General features: G+C 49.0%; 1 protein-coding gene across 1 annotated transcript; it reads left to right on the top strand.

Annotated features, from left to right (window-relative positions):
* The first annotated feature begins 10,078 nt into the window (after nucleotides 1–10,078).
* LOC100273862 (uncharacterized) lies at nucleotides 10,079–14,140 on the top strand. Its single transcript, NM_001365802.1, has 8 exons — nucleotides 10,079–10,328; nucleotides 10,429–10,945; nucleotides 11,175–12,292; nucleotides 12,445–12,704; nucleotides 12,827–12,893; nucleotides 12,986–13,036; nucleotides 13,690–13,783; nucleotides 13,894–14,140. The coding sequence occupies exons 1-8, from the start codon at nucleotides 10,134–10,136 to the stop codon at nucleotides 13,920–13,922; spliced, it is 2,331 nt and encodes a 776-aa protein (NP_001352731.1). The 5' UTR covers nucleotides 10,079–10,133; the 3' UTR covers nucleotides 13,923–14,140.
* Nucleotides 14,141–14,380: the final 240 nt, after the last annotated feature.

Genomic DNA, 14,380 nt, shown 5'->3' with positions numbered 1-14,380 from the left:
ACTGCCGTTGTCGACTAGGACTTTGTGTAAGTCCCAGCCTGCCACGCTGCAATTGATGACCATAGCGTCGATGTGGGGGGCGCTGCGCAGGTCGACGTCTCGTGCGTCGAAGGTTAGCGGTATGTGGGACCACTTCGTCTGCACGACTGGGCCAGTGACGGCGACATGGTTGATGCTGCGGTAGTGGTCCCGCTTCTGCCGCTTGGTGTCGAAGTCAGTGCTAGACCCCCCTGTTATCATGTGAATGACTCCGCGATATGGTTGATCGGCGAAGTCTTCCTGCTTTGGGGCATGGGGGATGTTCTGATGTTGCTGGTGTGGTGGTGGGGGTGGAGGAGGTACGATTTGTACTTCCTGATGGTGTTGGTAAGCGTGGTGCGGTGGATGCGGAGCGGGAGCGTGAATATATGGTGGAGGGGGTGGCTGGTAATTATGCGCGACAATTCTGGGATTGTCGACCGGCTGCGCCCGCGCCATTCTGTCTCTGGTGGCCTTCGTCTCGGGGCAGTCTTTGGTCTGGTGGGCGCAGTCTTCGCCGTGGAAAAGGCAATAGAATCGGCGCGGCGGCTGTTGCGCCCGCCCTCGACCCCTGCCGCGAGTTCCGTTTCCGCGGCCCTGAGGGGGATAGTCTTGGCGGCGAGGGGGATCAGCAGCAGGCTGTTGGTTGACGATGTTGTGCACTTGCTGTTGACTGCGGCCATCTCGACCGGAGTCTGGTTGCGGAGTCCTCGTCCAGGTGCGGCTGGACTGCGGGGCATCTTTGGGCTTCCGCTGTGACTCAACCTTGCGCTGGTGGAGCTCTTCGGATTTGGCATATTTTTCGAAGAGCTGATATAGCTCCTGCAAGCTCTTTGGTGGATCTCTGATACAATGGCTGTAGAGGACGCCAGCCCGAAGGCCATTGATGGCGTAGTGGATAGCGATCTGATCGTCGACAGAGGGCAGCTGTGACTTGAGTGTTAAGAACTTGCGGTAATACTCACGCAGAGTCTCTTTTTCCAGCTGTTTGCAAAGCGAGAGCTCGGCCAAAGCGTCGGTGTCTGGACGGTAGCCTTGGAAGTTGAGGAGGAACTTGTCCCTGAGACTTCTCCACGAATCAATGGACAGCGGAGGCAATCTGGTGAACCAGGTGAGTGCTGGGCCCTCTAGTGCGATGATGAAAGACTTCGCCATTGTGGCGTCGTCTCCTCCGGCTGATGCAACGGCGACCTGATAACTCATGATGTACTGCGCCGGGTCGGTGCTGCCGTTGTACTTGGGGTATGCCCCCGCTCGAAAGTTAGCCGGCCAAGGCGTCACTTGCAGGTGTGGCGCCAGGGGACTTCGCTCGTCGAGGTAGTTGACCCCTTGGAATGGCGCGCCGTGCTGGGAGACGTAGTTATGCTGGGGGAAACACGGGTTCTCCGGCTGCGCCCGGTGTTGCAGGGGTGGGCCATGCTGCCGGCCGAGGTGGCCTTCGCGCGTGTCCTCCGGTTGTGTGCGCTGTTGGAGGGGTGGCTCTTGCTGTAGACCGAGGTGGCCTTCGCGCTGCATCAGCGCGATCTCGCGCTCGAGGTCTTGGGCTTTCTGCTCCTCGTCGCGTATCATTTGCCGCACTTTGGCTAATGCGGACACACGCTGGCGCTTGGCCTCCAGTATCTCTTTCTGCCTCTGGAGATTGCGGTTCCTGAGGCGCAGGGCGCGCAGCTGCAGCTGTTCTTCTGTTGAGACGCCGAGGACCTCGCCGTCCTCGGTGAGGTCCGCGCCTTCCAGTGGGGCGAAGCCTGGGGGCGGCTGTGACTGTCCTTCGGTTCCGCAGGTGCGGAAGGTGTCGTCTTCGCCGGTGTGGGGAACATTGTCTTCAATGGGCTCTTGGTGGGTGGATTGGGTGAGGACGAGGGCCTTGCCCTTTCTTGCGGCCAGCAGTGCTGCCTTCGCAGCCTCGTCAGCCTTGGGGTTAGCTCTCTTGGGTGCCATCGCGGGTGGTTTTGTCGTAGCACGAACGGTGGGCGCCAAATGTTGGAACTCGCTCTCAGCAGCAAGAAGGCCAACAAGGGTGGACGGTGGTGACAACAGGGTTACGTGCACGGGGGCAATAGCTCTGTTGATCTAGCCTCTCACGGGCACTGTGCGGGGGTATTTATAGGTATCTGAGTGCCCAGCGTCTTGTGTTAAGGACGCATGTGCCCTCAGACACCTATTTTATCCCCAGAATATTCCCATAAAGCAGGGTTACAGACCGTAATTACAAGTATTCCTTTACAAGTTAGGCCCGTAATACAGAGGCGGCCACGCGGGGCCCGTTACAATGGGCCAGATCGCACGTGGGCCTTGGGACTGAACGAGGACGCGCCGTGGTAGGACGTCGCCGCAGGCCTTCGTCAAAGTGCCGAGTCCTGCGAAGGGTGTCCCTGCCCGCTTTGTCTCTGTCGGACCAGCGGCTGCAGCGAAGGCCTCGAGCGAAGGGTGGCGTCTTTGCCTTCGCCCCAACAACGATACAATCTGTCGAGATTGTCACGAGAAGCAGCAAGGATACGCTTTTCTTCCTGCAAGCAAAAATCAACTCCTTAAAAAACCAAGCAGGTAATAGGAACACAGCAAGGCAAGGCACAGTTCTGTAAATCACCTTTTCAGAATTGAGCTGAGCATGAAGAGAAGAACTTAGGGCATTGGCGTCATCCAAGGCAGCGGAGACTTGACCCAGTTCAGTTTGGCTCTGAGAATACTTCTCCTCGAAGTCAGCGCACCGCTGGACCAATTCAGCCTGATCTCGGGAATGTTTTTCCTCAAGAGTTGAAATCTGCCGAGTCATTCCTAGCAAGAGATAATCAAACAAAACGGGGTCAGAAGGTAACGCAGTCCACAATGAAGGCGAAGAGAAGCAAAAAGGCACTAACCAGCGTTGGTTGCCTCCAATTCAGAGACGCGATGTTGAAGAGACACTGGATTCCAACATGCAAGAGACGAAGCCACTTCCGGGACAGAAGCACCCTGCAATCTCAGCTGGCTGGCCATCCCATCCACCAAAGCCTGATGAGGAAGACAAAAGAGGGTGATGACAGCAGCTCATACAATGTGAAAATCAAGCTAAAACACATCATGGTACCTGGAGGTTGGTAAAGAACGAAGGGATCCCCAAATCAGAGGAGATCAGTGGATAAGCAGGCGTAAGGCCACCAACCGGAGCAGCTTGCAACAAACCAGCAGAGATCAGTCCAGTACCTTCAATAGAACCCAACACTCGGTCAGCAGGGGCGCTGCCCTCTAAAGCGACTTCCTGATCCAAAGTTTGGGCTACCACCATAAAGCCAGAGCGTGGAGGAGACCCCGTGTGAACGTCCATGGAAGTACAGGAAGGAGACCCCGCTTGGGCACCCTCGGGGGCTGGGTCATAGTTGGCACTGCCCACTTGAGCCGGATCATCCCCGGCAGCACCCTCGGGGGCTGGGCAATGGCTTACACTCTTCACCCGAGCTAAGTCATCCCCGGCGACATCCTCGGGGGCTGGGCATGTGTCAGCACCATTCTTGAGGACCAAGCTCTCCACAGTAACCACCTCTAAGGTTGACGGGCCCTCAGCCACTTCCATAGGACCAGGACGATCCAAGTCAGCTTCCCGACCCTCGAGATCGCGCTCTAAGGTCGACGAGGCACGGGATGACCTCAACCCAGCATCAGGCACGTCAACGCAAGCCTCCATTGCACCATCATCCACTGGCTCCGATAACAAGTCTTCTGGGACCATATCTTCAAGAGTTTGATCAAAGTTGGCTAGGGACAGTTCTTGCAGACCAATGAGGGCAGACAAAGCAGGAGAGGGAACTCCACTACTTCCACCGCTGGCGATGAATTGCCGACTGTTTTTCCGAGTCAAAGGAGCTTCATTTTCTTCCTCTTCAGCATCCACATTGACAACACAAGCAGCACCCCCATTGGGATCGCAACAGGTGGAGCACCCACATTGGGATCAGCAGCCGATTGGGTACACCCATTAGGGTCAGCATCAATAAGTCCAGTCGCAGGCATATCTTCAGTAGCAGGAACCGAGGTATCAACGTCCTGATCAAAGCTGGATACTCGCCGGAGGCGTCTTCTTTTCTTCTTCTGCTCATCAGCAGAAGGATCAGGCTGATTGGCTCGGCAAGGGCGCCTCGGGCGAGTACTGACAGGTTTCTGTGCATCCAAAGTAGTATCAACCTCTGGGAGGGGTACCACTGCCAACGCCCCGGCAGGAGCAGCATCAGAAGAATCCTCAGCTAGCAAATCGAGCATAGCGTTTATATCAGCATCACTAGGGTTCAGGGGCACCTCAAAATGGACCTGTCGTTCGTCATCAGGAATCTCCCCAAGCGAAGCGACCAAAGCACTAACTTCTTCAGCAGAGGGTCGCACTCTAAGGCCCAAACTGCCATCAGAAACTGGTGGATTCGACACGAAAAGGGTGAAGGCTTTGGGAGGAGGCAAGTTCCAGGCCGAGTACGCCACTGGAGCACCAACATTTGACACCTTGCCCCTGAGGATCATTTCAAGTCGGCTCACCAAGTCTGCAGAAGGAATTCTCCTGTTGGTAACCCGAGTTGAGTCGGCTAGCCCTCGATACAGATAAGCTAGATAGGCCCTGTCTTTCAGTGGCTGAATATTCTTGAAAACAAAGTCAGTAACCACAGCTTCAGCAGTTAGACCCCTCTCTTTCAGCAGTCCAACTTCAGCCAGCAACACACCTGCCTCAGCTACCTCCTGATCCGTGGGAGACTCGGTCCAGCTTGGGGTGCGAACATCTGGCTGTCTTCCCGACCGGGAGGGGAGAGAATTCCCATAATTCTCAACTATGAACCACTCTAGGCGCCATCCCTTAATGCTGTCCTTGAGGGGGATCTCGAGATATTCAGTTTTCCTCCCGCGGCGCATCTCCAAGCTGGCGCCCCCGACCAATTGATGTTGTCCCCCGGCCATCCCAGGGCGACAATGATACAAATATTTCCATAAACCGAAATGTGGCAGCACGCCAAGAAAGGCTTCGCATAAGTGAACGAAAATGGAGATTTGCATAATTGAATTGGGGTTCAAATGGGTCAAGTTAATATGGTAGAAATCAAGGAGGCCGCGGAAAAAGGGAGAGATGGGAAGGCCGAGGCCGCGGAGAAGAAAAGGGGCGTAAACCACGGATTCATGGGTATCCTCTGTCGGAACAGTGAACCAGTGGCAAATCCGCCAAGAACAGAGTTCTTGCGGAGGAAGAACCCCGGTAGATACGAGGTGGAGAAGTTCAGTTTCGGAAATGGACATGTGGTTACCTGCAAAAGGCAACTGGCTGTTGGGGTCGATTGGAGGAATCACCACAGCAGACGAGCTCGCAGTCTTCCTCTTGGGTGCCATCTCAATTCTAACAGCGAGCAGAGTGGAAGGCGAATGTCGGAGAGGATTCAGAAGCGGAAAGGCAAGAACTAGGGCACGGAAAGCAAAGGCGGCTAAAAGCGCAGCTCTTATGGGATATTCTCGAGCCAGATACCGTTTCAAAAAGTGCCCAGTCAGCACCCAGCGTACCACGTGGTCATCCGGCAGTTATTTCCAAAAAACCGACGCGCCACCTCATCACTCGGCTATCATCCTCAAAGAGGCTCGCGCGGCCCGCTATCACTCGGCGTTACCTCTAAAATGCTGATATAGTGTCTAGTTGCTCGGCGTTGCCTCTAAAACGCCGACGTCGCCTTCCAGTCACTCGGCGTTGCCTCTAAAACGCTGATACAGTGTTCAGTCACTCGGCGTTGCCTCTAAAACGCTGATACAGTGTTCAATCACTCGGCGTTGCCTCTAAAACGCTGATACAGTGTCCAGTTGCTCGGCGTTGCCTCTAAAACGCCGACGTCGCCCTCCAGTCACTCGGCGTTGCCTCTAAAACGCCGAAATCGCCCTCTGGCACCGTTTCAAGTCGCTCGACATTACCTCTAAAAATGCCGACGTCGCCTCCCAATCACTCGGCGTTGCCTCTAAAACACCGAAGTCGCCCTCCAGTCACTCGGCGTTACCTCTAAAACGCTGATATCGTGTTTAGTCGCTCGGCGTTGCCTCTAAAACGCTGACGTCGCCTACCAGTCACTCGGTGTTACCTCTAAAAACGCTGATATCACGTTCAGTCGCTCGGCAGTTGCCTCCAAAGCGCCAACGTCGTCTTCAAGTAACTCGGAATCAATTTCATGAAAAAGTCGGGAAGAGGAATGATTCAAGAATTTCGAGTTGTGAATATCAGAGAGTAATCGTCACAAGAGAAACCAACATCATTTCATTCATCAAAGGGAAGATAACATACTTACAAATCAACTCTTCACGAGTTGATACTTCCCTACTATTACTACATTACATTACTACTACTACTACACTACGCTATACTACTCTACACTACTAATACTACTACATTATTTTACTATACTACTTCTAATCTATACTAATATCTAAAAAACCAGTGGCATTTAGCCACTGGCCTTGTTGCTACCCTTGCTGCTGCCGCCGCCGCCGCTGCCCCTGCTGCTGCCGCCGTTGCCGCTCCTGCTACCGCCGTTGCTGCCCCTGCCGCTGCCGTCGCCGTCACTGTCACCGTCGTCGCCGCCGCCGCCGTCGTCGTCGTCCTCGTCCTCGCCGCCGCCGCCCGAGTCCTCCTCATCCGAGGAGTACTCGGACTCATCCGAGCCCTCGAGCCCGGAGCGCTCGACGGCCCGGATGTACGTCCAGACCTCCGCGGCAATCCCCTGAGAGTCGTCCGAGTCATCGGACAACGCTGGGGAGAGACGGGAGCCGGAGACCCCTCGGACTCAGAGGAGAACTCCTACTCTGAGTATTCCGAGTCGCCAAAGTCCTCTGACGGAGGAGTTGGCTCGCGCTTGCGTTTGTTGTTCTTGCCCATGGTGGAAATGCAAGGAGAGGAAGAAAGCAAGCAGCGGAGAACAGCAAGAGATGTGAAATAACCAGAGAGGCAAAGGCACTATTTATAGAAGAAGAAGGCAACCGCTCACCTCCAACCATGGTCACTGAACAGTCGCAAAGCATTCAATAAACACTTCAACCCGTCTGAAGACACGTCAGGCGGCTGACACCGTTTCACGCAACACAACACCCATTGGGACTCCAGTCAACAGCGCGGAGGATATGATTACACCCGCCGTCACATCACATTACTACTCAGAAGCAGCCGGCTAAAACACTCAGCGTACCAAGCCGTCCCTTGCCCACACCCATTGGGGGGGGACGCCCAGGAATTACCAGTATATTTTTCAAAACGATCACATCTGTGCAGGGCACGCAGTGAATACCTCAAGACAAAAATGAGATACCAGTAAGGATCAGAGGAAAGCCAAATATAGCCAGTGAAGTACAAAATATGGCCGACAGAAGCGATGTGAAGACTAGACAGAGAACGTCCATCAGACGTCCAATCAGTCACAGAGCAAATAAATTGCACTACCTAGCAAGATATGGATGGATTGCGAACTCGGCTGCTAAAGACAAAATATATGCTGACCTCTGAAGCAAAATATTGATGACATAATGCTGACCTCCAAGGCATAATGCGAATAGCTTCATGCCGATTTCTACAAACCGCAAAGGATAATTTTTAGCAAAGAGACACAAAAGGAAGACCTTCGAATGGATTATCCTCAAAAATCCATTTGAAGGTCGGGGGCTACACCCATTGGGTGCACCTCCGGTGCACCCCATGGATTATCATTCCAAGCCAAGATAGTGCCGACTTATAAAGAGCGTGGAACAAGATTAAAAGGCCAGCTTTCAACCAAAATGCAGGAGCACAAATGGAAATAATTTCTGGGGAAGACCTTCGAGTAGATTATTTTCTAAAATCTACTCGAAGCTCGGGGGCTACACCCATTGGGTGCACCTCCAGTGCACCCAATGAAGTTCAGAATCCTACAAATCAAAATGCCGACCTCTAAGGCACGAGCACGAAACAAGGCTTCGGTCTACGAGAGATCAAAGCAGGAGAAGACAACAAGAAATCATTTTCTTCAAGTCACCTGCAAGCTGGACCTGGGATCTTTGGGCTGATTACCTCTAAATTAACCCAAAGATCGGGGGCTTGTGGGGGATAGATATCCCCCGGGTCCACTAAAAGAGTAAAAGACCCCACGAAAGGCCCAAGGGCCCAATAAATCGTGAGGTCATTCTTTCGTGGGCCTGGGGAGAAGCAACCAGCAAAGTAGATCGACATGAGGCCGGTTTGGTGCAAACCCGAACGACCCACAACGTCGAGCGAATGACCAAAACAGAAATCTGACTTTCCCGCGCCGGAGCCCCCATGCGACGAAGCCATGCAAAGATAAGTCGGCGAGGGTTACGCAGGGATAAACTCAAGAGGTTCACTATCTTTTAGCTACTTGTTGTTATCATATCCACATGTATTGCCCCACGGTCGAATATATAAGGCCTAGGGGGCGCCCCTTCAGAACGATCGACCGGATTACTTAGCCACCCACGTCAACTCTCTCTACTCTCAATCCAGAGAAGCTCTCTTGTAACCACATTCACCAAGCATACTCACCAGGACGTAGGGTGTTACGCATCTCTAAGCGGCCCGAACCTGTAAACCTTGTCCACTGTTCCTCGTGCGATCGGCACGAACCATTTTGCTACAGTCGTCGACACCGTCCTACTCCTAAAAACACCTCGAGGGGCAACCCCGGGTGTGCGGTCGGACCCAAAACACCGACAACCGTTCTCCCGTGTTATATGGTATTATATTAAGAAGATATCGAAATATAGACTCGATCGTGAAAATCTCCAAACTCCCCTTGTCATTAACGAGCTATCACCATCCACTTTACAATTGCCTAGCAAGAAAATACTGAAACATGGCTCGACCGAGAAAATTGACGAATTCTGGCCCCACATCACTAGTGGGCTAATCGTTTTCATTTACCATCTTATGGAAAAACTCTTTTCGTTCCGCTTAAGTAGGGCTGGACGAAATGTCCGTGTTTTATCGGCTCATTCGGTTTGTGGTCAGCTTGGATCGTCTTGTTTAAATTTTTTCACGAGTTGAGCTGTCATCCTAGCTCGGTTTGTTAACGAGCCAGCTCGGTTCATTAACGAGCTAGCTCGCGAGCTAAATGAGCTACCGCATTTCAGCAAAACGAAACTATATGCATATCATTTACGTAATATTTGATAAACATGTTATATGTATGTGTGATGTCTATGGCCTATGAGTTAAACTAATGGTTGATTAATTATTTCTATGTGTTAAATTGTTCTATGCGAATATAATTGTGGGTTAAACTGATGAACGTGTGTGTGAATTGTGAATTGATGAGTGATGGATTATGTTAACTTGGTGTTATATTAATGTGGTATGTGAAACTACGAGTATAATTATTGTTTTCATTGTTAAATTAGTTTGAAATTAACTAGAAATTGAATATTACATACATATTGTTTTTTCTATCCTGTCTCGCGAGCTAAATGAGTCAACTTGAGCTCGTAAACGCGTCGAGCTGACTCTTTGTGGCTTGTTAACTTAACGAGTTGAGCCGAGCCAATTCGTTAGTTTAATGAGTCATCTCGAACTCGGACGTTTCGACACCCAGCCCTACGCTTAGCTCTATCGAGTATTTTAGTGATAGGTTTTAAAAGAACTCGACAATCATATTTGGTCAAATATCTAACGAAAAATTCCTATTTTTTCTTTTCATTTTTCATATAATAGGGGTTTTTATTTACAAAAGACAATGTTCCATATTAAAGGATTTGGGCCCATAATCACGAGTTCCAGTGCACTAGATCTTATTATAGGTTATTATATGGGTTGTCAATCAAACTAGAAAAAAAATGAGAATTGTTTTAGTGTGTTATCATTCAAAATTGTATTGATATTAATAATTTATTTATTTATGAAAACTAACGTGTTGAAGTGAGATGTGAGATTTGAAGCTACGCCCTTTTCTATCTATCTAAGATAAATCTTAACCTTATGTCTTAGACCAACTCAGCTATCTCAACTAAATGTTTTTTATAAACCAATCAAACTTGTTGAACTGAATATTCCCTTCCTGCTTCGACGATTCTATGTTTATCACGCCCAACAAAGTAGTGTAGTTTTTCGACGCCGGCGGATCCCTCGAGCCCTAGCTAGGAAAGTAGGGTTTTCGATGGATTCTCTGAGCCGGAGGGAGCGGGCACACCGCGCCGTCGACGCCATGAAGCCTCTGGGCTTCTCGAAGAAGGAGGTCTTCGCCGTCCTCAAGAACCTCCTCCAGCTGTTCGATAACTCCTGGGAGCCCATTGAGGACGAGTGCTACCGCGCCCTCGCCGATGCTATCCTCGAAGCCCGCGACCGGCCCCAGGTATTCCCCTTCGTCCACTCTTCATACCCAAATGTAATGGGCGAAGATGATTTGCCTTCTTTTGTTTTTTTACTGATAACCTACCGATGATGGGGAGCAGATGCATTGCAGCAACAGTACAAGAGGGGTTCGGCTTCCGCCGGAGGGGGAGGGCTGCCGGCCCCGGCCTTCTACTTCCCGTGACATCCACGACGGTCTGGATGGTGGGACCGAGGCCCTTCGCATCAAGAGGACGAGGATCAGCGCTAGTTGCTCTATCGATCCCCAGTCTCCCGTCTCCGCTGCGGAAGCCCTTGATGAACCTATAGGCGTTTCGTCTGAGCTAAGCCATCCACAAATGGGGACCTCAACCCAATGTCAGCGGCCCACTGCATATGGTGGCGTGCCTTCACATGGGAATACTGCACACAAGAAGAGGGCAATACAAATGATGGATGAAGATTTCCAACATACCGTCTTCTTGAGGGAGCCTAAACCTGAACCTGATACTGATGATCTACAATGCAGTGCCCCTGCATCCAGCTGTCAGAATGCCCAACTTGGCCGCATTGCTTCCCACCCGCTCAATGCCAGCACCTTAGATGCTCTACCTGTTCAGGCTCCGTTAAAGATTTCAGGTTCCACACATCATCCTAATCTGTTATTACTCAAGTTTTTGTGCTGTGAAGGTTTTCGTATTTCATATATTGTAGGCCATAAAACTCCAGTGTTTGTTCTATTGACTTAATATACTGCAAGACCAGTTCGCTTATTTTGTTGTCAATCAGTCTGATTAGTGCTTTTTTGCTGTTCGGTTTCTATGCCCAACGTCATTATTTTGATTGAAACCTGCTGAACCTTATGTAGGAGCTAATGGCAGGACAGTCCAGCATTATAGAAGTACAGCGCCTTCTTCCTTTGTTGAACCTATAAATAGCAAGACGAAGCAACCTCAAAGTCTGGAAAATGGGTTGGACCATGCAACTATGATGCACAATGCTGGGACAGGATCTGCAGCTGGAAAAACACAGGAAGCACCTTGTTTACACACTCTTGTAGCTTCATCCACTATGGGTGAGGTCGAGATGTCGATCAAATGCTGCATAGACCCATCAAAATTCCACATGCCTGATTTAGAAGCTGTTTTCAAGATGGTTGAGGAAAAATGCCTTCGCTCACACAAGAGCCTCCCACCTGATTTTTCCATAGCCGGTCTCATCAAGCAGATATGCCAGTGTGTCGCACGACTAGGCAGTGATCATGCTGCAGAACATAATAAACAATCAGATGCTTTTGGCAAGATCAGAAGCTCACAGGATAAGCCAACAACGAGTAGTGCTCCATCCTTGGAACCAATTGATTGCATGAACAGCAGAAGCGGGGAATATAAAGCTGTAGAAGAATCATTGATTGTGGAAGCTTCAGAGAATGGCCCACCAAATTCAACTACCCATCAGCAGGCCCATTTGGTACTTCCTCCCAATGGGTGTACCCATGATTTATCTGACATATCAAAGGGAAAAGAAAGGTTAAGTATATCAGCAGTAAACGAATTTGGTAGCGAGAATTGTTTACCTTCCTTTTATTATATACCAAGAAATCTTGTTTCCCAGGACTCCTATGTTAACTCTGTTGAAACAATTGGCGACAAGGACTGTTGTTCTGATTGCTCTGGCAACTGCTTGTATGCCTCTGAACCATGTGCCTGTGCAAGAAAAACTGGTGGTGAATTTGCCTATACACGAGACGGATTGGTTAGGACAAAGTTCCTTGATGAGTGCATCTCTATGAACCGGTTTCCAGAAAAACATAATATGTTCTTCTGTAAATCTTGCCCACTTGAGAGTATCAGGAACGAGCCTTCACCAGAGCTTTGCAGGGGCCATATTATTAGGAATTTTATCAAGGAATGCGGGAGTAAATGTGGCTGTAACGCGCAATGTGGTAACCGTGTAGTTCAACGTGGTATAACTTGCAATCTGCAGGTAATGCTGCCTTCAATTTTTTGTTCTCCCCCCTCCCCTTGGAGTGGGCCAGTACGTGCGCTTTGTTGTCTTGTGCAATGCATCCCCCAGGTTATACTTGTGCTGGTTAGTTGATTTGCCATAACCATAACTTTCCTGTTCTTTTTAACAAGGTGTTTTCGACACGGGAAGGGAAGGGGTGGGGGCTACGCACACTTGATGAACTTCCAAAAGGAGCTTTTGTCTGTGAATATGTTGGAGAGTTGCTAACAAATACGAAGCTACATGAAATGACTACTCAAAACATGCACAATGCTAGGTACTCAGTGCTCTTAGATGCTGGTTGGGGTCCTGATGGGGTGCTGAAGGATGAAGAAGCTTTATTCCTGGATGCGACATTTTGTGGGAATGTTGGGAGATTCATCAACCACAGGTGTTGTCTGCTTATTCTCAACCTGCTCATTGTGATGTTATTTTAAATGTAATAAATGATGGAAAATACGAGCCATTGACCTCTCTCATTTTTCTTTCTGGTTGTAACACTACTTTACCTAGATGCTATGATGCAAATTTAGTTGAGATCCCCGTTGAAAAGGAGACGCCAGATCATCACTATTATCATGTAAATTATTCTTAACTTCTGAATTTGATGAGTGCCAGCTATGAAAGAGTGCCATGTTGATGATTTTTCTTTGTTTATTTTTGTAAGCACAGTTTGCATTTTTCACAACCAAGAAGGTGGAAGCATTTGAGGAGCTCACATGGGTAAGCCTTGTGGTTTTGTAATAACCAAATACGACGATCAAATCAATTACTGCAGCCACTTCAAGGATATTTTTAGTGCTTGCTGTTTTTTTAATTTGGGGCTTCTTGAATTGATGTTTATTCCTGTGGGCAATGGTTTTGTAGCCTGTAGGGTTGCTTCATGTGGTCACAATGCTAAATCCCTAACCCTTAAAAGCGAAATATATAATCCTTATTGCAGACCATGGCTAAGTTTCTTCTTGCTGGTCATATTTTTTCTTTCATTGCCGAATTTTGTCTTTACGAATGGTAGTAACTCAATTTAAAAACTTTCAAGCTATTCTTCAATTTCTTAGGGTTCTTGTTTCATTTTTGGGGGCTGATCTGTTATGTTAGTCTTTAATATACTACCTGAATGCATCATAACAGATTGGTAACAATTTTGTCTCAAGATTGCGGTACATAACTAGATTACCTTTTTTGGGTAACTAAGCTAGTCTCTTTCACTCGGCCGTTCTTTTCGTCTTTGTTATTGATACTGTTCTTTCTTGGCGTATTTCATGCAATGCTCTTTAGTTGATCGGATCAGCCTAGGATGTATACTCTCTCTGATTATATTTTGCGTCTGGGGCTTCAGCAGGACAACACTTAGTACTCAACATTCTTGGTTTCAGGATTATGGTATTGATTTTGATGGTGATAAGCATCCTGTCAAATCATTTGAATGCCTGTGCGGAAGCAGATACTGCCGTGGTAGAAAGCATTCGAGTATGTTCTTCCTCTGGCTGCTCCCAAGCCTTCCTTTGATGATCGTAGGTTCATTCAGTGCTGCATTCTGCGAGTTTTCTTCTCAAGTTTCCTTTGAATGCGTTTTGCAGGGACGCGAGGCAAAGCTGCTTCGAAGTGAAGTGTTGACTGAAAGCAGCGGTGCATGGTTGGTTTGGGAAAGCGAACGGACTAATCAGTTTTAGAATGCTTTGTTAACCTAGGTAGCTATGCATTCATAAAGTGCCCGCTGTGCTTGACTGCAGAACGTGAAATTCAATTAGACAGACTGAAATGCAATGTACGTACGCTACTCCTAAACCCTAAGCCATCTGGCCATGATCTACTGATGATGAGGTGAATTTGATTACTGTTCTGTGCATCATTGACAGACAAAAACAGCACATAATCATGCATGTGTCGTTAACGACCAGTTTAGCACATTTGTTTGCCAAGTAGTAGTAGGGGTGTAGTGGGATACGGACGGATATTCTATATTGTTTTCATATTTTCTCTTCGGATTCGAATCGGGTATGAATATTATTAAGTTTTGTCGGATAAGATTTGAATTGATATCAGCATTCTAAATATCCAACTTTG

The sequence above is a fragment of the Zea mays genome, chromosome 2 (genome assembly GCF_902167145.1).
Source record: "Zea mays cultivar B73 chromosome 2, Zm-B73-REFERENCE-NAM-5.0, whole genome shotgun sequence".
NCBI classification, from domain to species: Eukaryota; Viridiplantae; Streptophyta; class Magnoliopsida; order Poales; family Poaceae; genus Zea; species Zea mays.
The sequence above is the reverse complement of the archived record's forward strand: the minus strand, read 5'-3'. Positions and strand labels throughout refer to the sequence as shown.

Coding starts and splice junctions, on each gene's coding strand:
- LOC100273862 (NM_001365802.1), top strand. CDS start 10,134: ATGGATTCTCTGAGCCGGAGGGAGCGGGCACACCGCGCCGTCGACGCC. Junction 12,894..12,985: donor CAGATCATCACTATTATCAT/GTAAATTATTCT, acceptor TTGTAAGCACAG/TTTGCATTTTTCACAACCAA. Junction 13,037..13,689: donor CATTTGAGGAGCTCACATGG/GTAAGCCTTGTG, acceptor TCTTGGTTTCAG/GATTATGGTATTGATTTTGA.